Source organism: Rhinolophus hipposideros (assembly GCF_964194185.1).
Source record: "Rhinolophus hipposideros genome assembly, chromosome: 10".
Lineage (NCBI taxonomy): Eukaryota > Metazoa > Chordata > Mammalia > Chiroptera > Rhinolophidae > Rhinolophus > Rhinolophus hipposideros.
In genome coordinates, this window is record NC_138056.1 from 22,265,265 (window position 1) to 22,277,371 (window position 12,107).

The 12,107-nt window shown below is 33.5% G+C and overlaps 1 protein-coding gene across 1 annotated transcript in view; it reads right to left on the reverse strand.

Moving 5' to 3' along the window:
* PDHX (pyruvate dehydrogenase complex component X) overlaps positions 1–12,107 on the reverse strand; it is a 61,702-nt gene that overhangs the window by 13,176 nt on the left and 36,419 nt on the right. Inside the window, exons 5-7 of the mRNA XM_081062936.1 lie at positions 10,405–10,503; positions 8,423–8,597; positions 6,071–6,218 (exon numbers count right to left, since the gene is read on the reverse strand). Of these exons, the coding sequence (XP_080919062.1) occupies positions 6,071–6,218; positions 8,423–8,597; positions 10,405–10,503 (422 nt within the window). The remainder of the gene's footprint in view (positions 1–6,070; positions 6,219–8,422; positions 8,598–10,404; positions 10,504–12,107) is intronic.

A 12,107-nucleotide genomic window follows, 5' to 3' on the forward strand; every position in this document is an offset into this window, starting at 1 on the left:
ACTCCCATGTCTCTAAAGAGACAAATGGTCTCTGTGGTGTGTACCATATTTCCCCCAAAATAAGACCTAGTTGGACAATCAGCTCTAATGCGTCTTTTGAAGCAAAACTTAATGTAAGACCCGGTCTTATACTGTATCATATCATATATCATATCATGTCATATCAGACCTGGTTTTATATTATAGTAAAATAAGACCTGGTATGGTATGATATGGTATGGTGTTATATTATGCTATCCCCAGTCTTATAGTAAAATAAGCCAGGTCTTATATTAGTTTTTGCTCCAAAAGATGCATTAGAGCTGATTGTCTGGCTAGGTCTTACTTTCGGGGAAACAAGGTTTAACCAGGAAATTTACAAGATGATTCATTTTTTTGTCATCCTTTTCAAATGTCCTTATTCTGTGTATGCTTTATGATACACTGGTTATATTAGAACAGTCGTACATGTAGTCACTTTAAGGAAACCAACATATGGGGGGGAGATAAAAAATTTCTTTGTACTATTGGAGTGTTGGACTACAACAAATTTTAAGACCACTGCATTAAATAAGAGCTGCTTTTTAACTTAACAAAACAGGATATAGCAAATGCTGATGAAGCAATGTTGGCGTAGGTCCTACGGTTATGAGTAAAATGAGGTTCTCTGTCTAGTTTTATGGTGAATCCATTTGAATCAATTACCTTCCAGTATACATAATGATTTTAAGATAAAGCCGAGGTCCCCTCCCTCTCCATAGGGCTGATCATAACTAGAGAATTTGATTTATACTATTGCTTTTCCCAGTGGGGATGAAAGCGTTGGAAAATGTAGCCTACAATGGATTCTTTATTGCAAGAACTTCTAGAAACAGACTTTAAGATCAAGATCGAGTCAATGGTATGTGGCAGGAATCACAGACCCTGTTATTATAGCATCATGGAATTTTGCGTGAACAGCCAGCCGCTCATACCAAAGGCATGATGGAGATTTCAGAAGGAGATTAGATGAATTACCATAAACATAAATACTGACAGACTGTCATGGTAACTGCCGGCTGCTCGTTTAAGTCATAGCTGTTCTAATTCAGATTTCCACAAACACACACATTTTTTGTTTGTTTAAAACCTTTAGAAATAGACAGGTGAATGGATTTCTAGTACTTAGAGACTTTTAATGATAAACCACACAAAAGACTTGGCATGCACAAATTCAAATATGTGGACATAATCTTTTATGAACTCATTATGCATACCTCTCGCAGCTCCCTCAGCTTCCTTCTCACTGTATCTACTATCCAGAGGTATCCACAGTGAACACTTCCCAAACCACCTACTGCCCAAACCACAGTCCTCACCTAAAATTCTCTGCCCCCATCATACTCCAACATTAAGTATTCTTTGGTGGGTCACTTTTTTCACCTTGAAACATTTTCTCTTACTGGCTTCTTTGTCACTATACTCTTCTGGTTTCCCTCTGCTCTCTGTCCCTCACGTATTTTTAGTTTTTAACTAAAAATAAATTGGCACGTCCCCAGGTGAGAACTTTCAGTTCCATGGTTTTGATACCATTTATATGATGATGATTCCTCCAAATTCTACCTCTAATTCTGATGTTTTTGGAGCTTCAGACTTACATATCCAATTTCTTACATGACATTTCCACTTACATGTCTAACAGGCATCCGAAATCTAACGTGCAAAGGATATTTTTACAAGTTTCTTTATTTTAACTCTTTATTACAGACATTTTCACACATAAAGCAAGGAGACTGCTGTTGGCATTTATTGAGAACAAGAGAGTAAAAAATAATCAGACATTCTCATTTGCATATTGTTATAAAATAAAGTGTGGAACATATTTATAGAGTATTATATATTGTAAACTTACATAAGAAAGATACATAGGATACACAGATAATGTAGGCTCTTTGAAGACTCACCAGAAAAATTCCTAATTGCAAGGACATATAAAACCTGGATCATGCAAGGATATTACATTAATCTGTAGCTCCACTAAAATAGTACTGTTTTCTGCCTCAGGAGAGGAAGAAACCAGGAAATTATTCCCATAATAACCTCTACATTGTAACTAAACCAGTATGATTTGAGACCTATAAGGGAGCTTTCATGGTTACCTTTTCAAATATTCATCACTTGCTTTAAATAGTTTTCCATTTGGTTCCTTGAACTTTTAAAAGCTGTCAGGTTATCTTCATATGTAATCTTGAAAGACTGCATCTAAACTGATTTATTAATCCAGCTTTCACTTAGAATGTGGAATGCTACAAGGGAATGTTGCTCCCACCCTAACAGAGTGAGAGAAAATGCAGGATAAACTACAAAATCGTAACTTTCTAGAGCCCGTTAGGGAGCTATGGTTGCCAAGAAAATAGGTGAACTGAATGTCAAAGGGTGACGATGAGAGGAGAGACAAGCATGTAAGTGATCAACCACTGTCAGAGTACAGGAAAGTAGAGGACAGAGTACGGGACAATGCGCACGAACAGACAGGGAAATAGCAGCATTCCAATGGAAATCTAGGGGGGGAAACCATGCTATCAAAGAAACTTTTTTTTTTTTTTTTTTTTTTTTTAGCCAAGATTCATAGACTTAACACAGCAGAGAAAAGAATCAGTGAAACTGAAGCTCGGTTGATTTGCTAAAAGCAAAATATATTATGAATATATTCTGGGGCTAATATCATATGTAGCAGTAAACTATGAGAATAATAGCAATAAAGGACAAGAGGGATGAAATGTAGACAAATTGTTTTAAGGTTCTTACATTATATATGAAGTAGTGCAATAAAAAGTTGAAGGTAGAAGGTAGAACGTGGTAAGTTAAAGAATTATATTATAAATTCTTCCTATTGGAACTATGGGGGGGAGGGAGAGAGAGAGAGAGAGAGAGAGAGAGAGAAAATTGAAAAAATAAAATGGGAACAAATAAAAAAATAACTAATCTAAAAGGAGGCAAGAAAATAGGAAAAATAGGAAGAGAATGGGACAAATAAAAAAGGCCAAAATGGTACAGAGGACCACAAATTGTACAAAGGAAAAACAAAGGACAAACTCATTAAATATGAAAGGTTTAAACACCTTAAATAAAAGACAGAGACTGTAGGATTGAATAATAAAGCAAGAACCAACTATATGCTGTCTCCAAGAAACCAGTTTGAATATAAAGATACAGATACATTAAAAGTAAAGAGATGTAAAAAGATCTAATATAAAAACACTAATCTTCTGTGCCCTTATTTATTTCCTATCTATTTGTTCTATTAAATAGACGGCCTGGTAGTTCAGGTGGTTGGAGCACTGTGCTCCTAACGCCGAGGTCTCAGGTTCGATTCCCACATGGGCCAGTGAGCTGCGCCTTCTACGGCTAAGACTGTGAACAATGGCTGGGCTGCCATGAGCTAAAGGTCGGCATGGGCTGCCGCGGGCTGCTGTGTGATGCTATAGGCTACCGTGTGCTGCCAGGAGTGGCCGGTGGGCAGCGTGAGTGGCCGGCAGCCATCGTGAACAGCCATGAGCTGCTGTGAGTGGCCAACCAACGACCAGTGACCAACTGGTGACCAACTGCCTCAGCCAGGGAGAGTGCAAGGCTCATAGTACCAGCATGGGCCAGGGAGCTGTGTCCTACACAACTAGACTGAGAAAAAAAGGCTTGAACTGAAGTGGGTGGGGGGAGGGGGAAGAAGGGGAAAACAACAACAACAAAATACTACTCAAAGAAAGCTGGAGTGGCCATATCAATATCAGATAAAGGTTTGAGGATAAAAAACATTATACCAGGAACAGAGACATGTAATGACAGGCTTCGTCATTAAGAACAAATAAAATCCTAAATGTGTTCGTGCCTAAAACCAGACCTTCAAAATACATGAACCAAAAACTGATAGAACTAGAAGAAGAAACAGGCAAATCCACAATTATAATTGGTGATTTTAAACATTTTTCTTTCAAGAATTGATAGAACAAATAGATAGGAAATCAGTAAGGGCAAAGAAGACATGAACAACACCAAAACCAACTTCAACCATCATTCATAAAACACTTCTCAAAACAAAAGTAGAACATAAATTCTTTGAAATACTCATGAAACATTCAGTAAGCTTGACCCTATTATGATTATAAAATAAATCTCAAATTTAAGAAGATTTAAATCATACAAAATATGTTCTCTAAATACAACAGAATTAAACTAGAAATCATAAAAGGAAGATAAAAAAGTCCTCAAGTTTTTGAAAATTAAACTTACACTTCTAAATAATTCATGGATCAAAAAAAGAAATCACAAGATTAGAAAACATCTTGAATTAAATGAAAAGGAAAATAAAACATCAAAATTCAAGGGATATAGTTCTGAACCGCTTAAAGGGAAAGTAAAAGCATAATATGCTTATGTTAGGAATAAAACAAAGTTTATTATATTGATCTCAGTTTTCACCTTAAGAAACTAGAAAAAGAAACCAGAAAAAGAGGAACGCATAAAATAAAAGCAAACAGAAGAAAATAATAAAGATGAGAGCAGAAATCAATGAAAACAAAATTACAGAAATAATAAAATTAATAAAATCAAATGCTGGCTCTTTGAATAGGTCAATAAAATTGATAAAACCTCTAGCCAGACTGATCAAGAGAGTTAAATGACACAAATTATTAATATTGAAAATCAGGACAACACTTCAGGTTACACAGATGTTAGAAATATAATAAGGTAATATTATGAACAACTTTATGTCAATAAATTGATAACTTAGATGACATAAGCAAATTCTTTGAAACACAGAAACTACCAAAGCTCATTCAAGAAGAAATAGACAACTCATCTATTTAAAAATTAAATTCATAGTTAAAAATCTTCCCATAAAGAAAACCAGAAGTCTCAACAGCTTGACTGCTAAATTCTATCAAACAATTAGAAATAAAACTATTCTACCCAAACTCTTCCAGAAAAGAAAGGCGGAGGAAATGTTTCCCAATTCATACTGTGAGAGCTGATAACACAGAAAAAAAAATCTCAATTAACAGAAAACTACAGGTCAGTATTTCTCATGTGCACTGGAGTAAAGATCCTTAGCAAAATTTTAGAAAATGGAATCAAGCAATTATGAGAAAATTAATGATTAAATGAATTTTATTCACTTACTAATGAGGAAGCATTCATATAAAGAAGGTTGATTTAACATTTGGAAATCAACCAATAAAATCCACCATATTAACATATGGGAAAAGGCAAGATTATCTCAAAAGACGCATAAAAAGCATCTGACAAAATTTAACATCCATTCTTCCTTAAAACTCTCAGCAAATTAGAAATGCGAATTTCCTCAACCTGAAAAAAGAAATCTGCAAAAACCTATAGCTAATGTTAAAGACTGAATGCTTTCTCCCAAGATCAAGAACAAAGCAAGAATGTCTGCTTTTACGACTTATATTCATCACTGTATCAGAGGTCCTCGACAGTGCAATAAGGCAAGAAAAATGAAATAAAAGCCATACAGATTGGAAGGAAAGAAATGATATCAGTTCACGCTAAATTTTTATGTTTCAATGCAACCTTAGTTTTAATTGATTTGGGGGAGGAACACTCCAAATTTAATAACCTAAAATGCATGTTGAAGAAATTAAAAAATTAAAACATATCAAGAAGAATGATATCTAAGACATATTTATAATGTAAAATATTCTTAAACCAGTTTTGGATTTTATACCTTCTAAAATGTTAAGGATTGCTTTGCTCAATTATCAAAACTATGATTTAGGGCCGGCCCGGTGGCTCAGGCGGTTAGAGCTCCATGCTCTTAACTCCGAAGGCTGCCGGTTCGATTCCCACATGGGCCAGTGGGCTCTCAAAAACAAAACAAAACAAAAAAAACTATGATTTATTCAATACTATGGAACCAATTTATTTCTTATAGAAAAAGAGAACCAATTTTTCCTCTAGCACTAAAATATGCCCAGATGATGAAATTAAAATAGATGATGTAATTAAAATAAAAAGCTATAAAAATGTGCATTTTATATATTTATTTCATGATATTAGCATGTGTATTGCATTAAGTAAACTCAACTTTACTAACCTTTGACCAGATTTTGTCTAACTTTTAAAACGGCTCCAAGGTCACAATCAGCAGTAGCATATGAGTGAGGTACAGTACTTTTAGACTCAGTTAATCTCTTGGCAATAACTCTTCGAATATTGCTAGCCGGGATTTCAGTGAATGTTCCCTGCAAAGAAATGGCAATCTGTCCATTAAACCATAAAAGGAAGGGCCAAAAAAACAACTTCATAACAGAAATCCAGTCTCAGTTAATTATGATAATAATTAAAGATTAATATAGGAACGATACTATTAAAAAGTCTTCGTATAAGGAGGAATGTAAAAAATTTGAGTTTTAAGTTTATAGTTAAGACTGTAGAGAAAACTTTATAGTATATGACAGTAGAAAAAAGTGGAAAAATTCAGTGGTTTCAGTTATAAATGGGACATCTTATGTTACTATGTTTAAGGTAATTAAAAAGAAATCTAACAAATAATTAATCGTTTTCCACAGATATGTGTACACGTACATGCACGTGCACACACACACACAAGAGATACCACCTGTAAGCAACTTTTGTTATAAACATCATTTCTTACTCAATAAAACTCAAAGCAGTAATAAATCAATAAACCAACTAAAAGCAATTCTTACTTAGAAAAATGACATAAAATACAAAACGATAATCCAAAATACTGGATGACCTATCAAATTATTTCTATTTTGGTTTGTCAATAAAAAAAAAAAAATCACATGAATACCTTATTTCCTAGAAATTCATAATATAAAGTTTGAATGAGATTATAAAATCTTCCTGTAACTTGACTGTAGTTTTTCCATTCTGTTCCTTGAACTTCTAACAAAAGCATGATGGACCTTAAATTACATATAATCCCATATTGTTCTTCATTCCATTCTGGGTCTGGATTACAATCATTTCAGGGTAATACAGAGGCAGAAAGTACAGATGATTTAGTTTATACAAATAGTCTCTTATGGAATTACTCATTTTGTTAGCAAAGTACTTGATCAAATGGAATAAATGCTCTCCACAAACCATACAAATTTGAAGGTTTATCTTTCTAATCTGAATAACTTACTTTTTGAAAAACAAGATTTGATTATACATAAACTTTTCGTCTATGTAGTCATGAATCTTAAATATACATTTTAAAAACCTGTTTGCTATGAAATTTGTACTGTTTTCGATTCTTTTAAAATATTGTATTGATATTTCCCCATTAGAAAGCAGCATAGTTTGTCTCTGTTTATTTTTTAAGTGTCCATTCAATTTTAAATAAATCTGATTATCCCACATTTCTTCTGATGGGAAGGAAATGACATGAAAGATATTAGGAAAGAAAGACAGAAAGAAAATGAGCGATTTGAAAACAAAAGAGAACCGCCAAGACTGCATATACCTGAGAAGAAATGATTAGCTATATGGTCTCTAGAGTTCTTCACAATGAGACGATCAATTCCCTTAGTCAAAAAAACAAAACACGTCCACAAAAGGGAGCTAGTGCCAGCTACCAATTACCGGTACCATACCCGAGAAGAAAAGACATGAAAAGTATGATTACAGAGCATACATATGGTACTGAAGTTGTGGAACTTGTAGTAAATTTAAATTGAATCAGAATTTTAACATTCCTTTCGGAAGTTAGCACTGCACAAACAAATCTGGTTTGTGCTAGAAAATAAGCAAAACAAAGCATCTGCAGTATTCTGTCATTATCACTTTTAGATACAGTATTTTGCCATGTACACTGCGCTCCTGTGTAGAATGCGCACCCACATTTTCCCCCAAACTTTCAGGGGAAAAAAGCTTTTAATTTTTTAATTCAAATTTTTATTTGTTTACATTTAGGTACTTATTTTTTGTATTATAAAGGAATTTTAGCATTTATTTTTTAACATATTATGCTACAAGAAATTTTAGGTAACAAATAATAACAAAACACAAGAACAGATACAAGGTAATAGAAATTTTAGTTACTGGTAACAAATTTATGATATTTACGCATCATAGAAGGCCAAGAACTCTTTATCATTGTAAGTTCATTCTAAATTCAACAAAATTAATTATCTTATTCCAGGGTCTTATTTTGCATACAGATATCATTACTGACTTCTAGTTACACTTTTAACTCATAAGCAAAAATAAAAGAATGAAAAACATTTATATAGATACGAAATTAGTACTACCCATATATAATGCACAGCCTTATTTTCCCTCACAAATTCGGGCAAAAAAAGTGCACATTATACACGGCAAAATACAGTACTACTAAAATAGATTGCTAAAGGTACTTGTAAAACATACAGTAATAGTTCTTATTCTCTCTCACTTAAATCTGAAAAATAAAAATCTACTCAGCTGACATTACCGCTGCGTTAGGCTGTCCAGGAGTTGACACGGGTGGGATCATTGGCCGGGGATAAGACGGCGCAGCTGTGGCCTGTGAGGGCAAAGGTGCAGTGGGAGCTATTGGAGGGGCTGCGGTTGGTCTGCTTTCAGTGATCTTGCCCTTCTGCTTCAACTGGACAAGCTTGAGAGCATCCCTGGAAATAAGAGGGACTTAGATAACTATGATTAGCAACACAAACTATAAGAGAACTTTTAGAAAATGGAGATGAGATGTGGAGGGAAGATACAAAAATACCAGGGTTGCCAAAAAAATGTATGCACATGACTTGTATTCATCTTTTGTTATGCGTATACATGCAGTGTTAACAATTTTAATATATTTTTTCCTTTCTAAAATGTGTATACATTTTTTTTGGCACTCTCTGTATATAGATATTAAGGCTGTGACACAAAATGAATTATTTGAGCCAGACAAGTACATCTTATGTCTTACCTAGTCTGCTGATTCATATTATTTGTCCAATGGCTACAATATTTGTACATTTTCAAAAACCAAACAATTAGGAATTTATCAAAGTATTAGGTTTAGATAGTTATTTTTAAAAAAGAAATTAGTCTTTTCTGGGGGAGAGTGTCATTTGGCATATGAGCAATTCATAAATTAAACCATTCTTTGTACTTGTGAAATAATTCTCACATGGCATTCAGAAAGTGTCAACTTTATTGTACCAATGACTTTCATTAGGATATTTACTAAATCATTGTTTATTCTGTGCAAATTAGCTTGTTTATGGCCAGGAAATCACAGCATTGTTAATTTTGCTCAATATGTTATCAGCACAACCTAATGTAATAAACCTAACCCACAACACCATTTAGAATGAAAAATAACTAAACTAGTAATAAACTTGCCTTTGCATTACTCTGTAAGACAAAGATATCTTTGTTTTTTTAAAAGCACATCATCAGACTACTCAATATGTCAAGCCCTCAATTCTTATCAATTAGTCAAAGAGGGAAAAAGCATATTGCTTGAAAACATTAACTCAATTTCAAAAATTTAAGATTACTGCCAATAGAAACATGGCACCTACCGCTACAACAACTTTACATTAGTTCATATGCCTATTTAATTCATCTTTGTCTTCCCCACTAGCCTAAATTTCAACATAGCAGGGACCGTCTGTTTTAATACACTCTTGAAAGACACTAAGTTTAAACAAATGGAAAAACCAATCAGTGTTCTTCACTAGGAAGATTCAACATCATAAAGATGCCAGTTCTTTCTAAGTTAATTTAAAATGTGACACATTCCCAATAAAAATGCCATAGCTCTCCGGCCCAACTCTGCCAGTGGGACTAAACTGTTTAAAATACATTCGGAAAAATAATGAAATAAGAATGACAAGAAAACTGATTTATTTGAGGGGGGAGGAAGAGCAAGGATAGCCCTCTCAGATTTTAAAGCATATTATAAAATATTTATAATTAAGGGTGTGGTACAAAAAAAACATGGTACTAAGTCATGGCAGACGGATCAACAGAATAGAAAAGAAAATCCAAAAAGAGACCAAACTGTATATGGAAATTACTTTGACCATACAAGTGAATAAAATTCAAACAAATAAGAACAAAATCATTTTTAAAAGTATTATTTCCATGTTTTAGAAATTTAAATGTGATTGTATGATGATATGATACTTAAAACTTAAAACAAGATAAAGTTTCATCACTCTGCAGTCTAATTTTCTACATTTATCACCATTTCTAAGGATCTGGCTTAGTTACTAAATTGGAACTATTCTTCAGTAATGCTGCAATTATTCAGAAAGCAACACTTGCATAGAATACAATTTTTACACTGACAAAAGCAATAAAGACAAAAAAACCAGTGTACTTCCTTTTAAATCTTAATATTAAATAAGGTCTTATTTAAATACTTTCAGGAAAAGTTATCATAATAAATAATGGAATTGGTTATTACAGAAAGCACACACATACTCTTTAGTGAAGATCCCCCGAGGGCCAGTGGCTGTGCCCTGGCTAGCATCCAGTGCATGTTTTTCCAGAATATTACGGGCAGCTGGACTTAAACGAAACCTAAGAAGGAAACATAAAGATTAGTGGAACCAATTAACACTTACATTTGATTGAAATATATGTAAATGTCAACAGTTCTGCTGATAATCAGAAAAATGAAAACATACAAAAGCTAAAATGACTCCCATGGGCAGTCACAGATGAATAATCTGTACTAATTTGGTTTATTTTACTATCAAAATATTTCCATATAAATTTCACCAGTTACAGAGATTCCTCAAAAAATTTAAAATACAACTAACTTATGACCCAGCAATTCCACTTCTGGGTAATTTTCTGAAGAAATCAAAAGCACTAATTTGAAAAGATATATGCATCTCTACGTTCATTGCCACATAATGTACAATAGCCAAGATATGGAAGCAACTTAAGTGTCCATCAATAGATGACTGGATATAGAAGATGTGGTACACATATACAATGGAATATTACTTGGACATAAAAACGAACGAAATCTTACCATTTGCAACATGGATGGACCTAGAGGGTGCTATGCTAAGTGAATAAGTCAGACAGAGAAAGACAAATACCATATGATCTCACTTACATGTAGAGTCTAAAAAACAAAATAAATGAACAAACAAAACAGAAACAGACTCATAAATACAGAGAACAAACTTATGTTTGCCAGACAGAAGGGGATTAAAAGGGTTAGGTGAAAAAGATGAAGGGATTTAGAAGTACAAACTGGTAGTTACAAAACAGTCACAGGAATGTAAAGTACACAGGGAATATAGTCAATAATATACTATGTATGGTGTTGGGGGGTACTAGACTTATGAGGGATCGCTTTGTAAATCATATAGATGTCTAACTCCTATGCTGTACATCTGAAACTAATACAATATTGAATGTCAACTGCAATTGATAAAAAAGTAAAATAAAAAAGCATTACATAAATGTAATTATGCATTAAAAAATTTAACTAGTTACTATTTCAAAATATTGTTTTTAAAAGAGTAAATATTCATAAGGAGAGAGCTTCTATAACTTTTCACGTGGCTCTTCACACTCATCAATAAAGAACTAACTATATATTGTTCCTTCATTTTGTTTTGTGGTAATATATATAACTTACCAATTTAACCATTTTAGATATACAATTAAGTGGCATTAAATACAATCACACAATTATGCAACCATCACCATCATATCCAGAACTTTTTCACCTTCCCAAAGTGAAACTCTGCACTCATTAAACAGTAATCCCTCTCCTTTCCCCGCCCAACTCCTGGCAACCATCATTCGATTCTCCGTCTTTACCAATCTGACTACTCTAGGTAACCAATGCATGAAAGTGAAAATCATATGGCATTTGTCATTTTGTGCCTGGCTTCTTTTACTTAGCATAATATCTTCAAGGTTCATCTATGTTGTAGTGTATGTCAGCATTTCCTTTCTTTTTAAGGCTGAATAATATTCTAGTATATGTATATAGCACCTTTCAGATAAATGGGTTGTTTCCACCTTTTGGCTATTGTGAATAATGCTTTCATGAACGTGGTTGTACAAACATCCCTTTGAGTCCCCTGCTTTCAACCCTTATAAGTATACACCCAGAAGAGGAACTGCTGTATTATAGGGTGATTCTATTTTTAATTTTT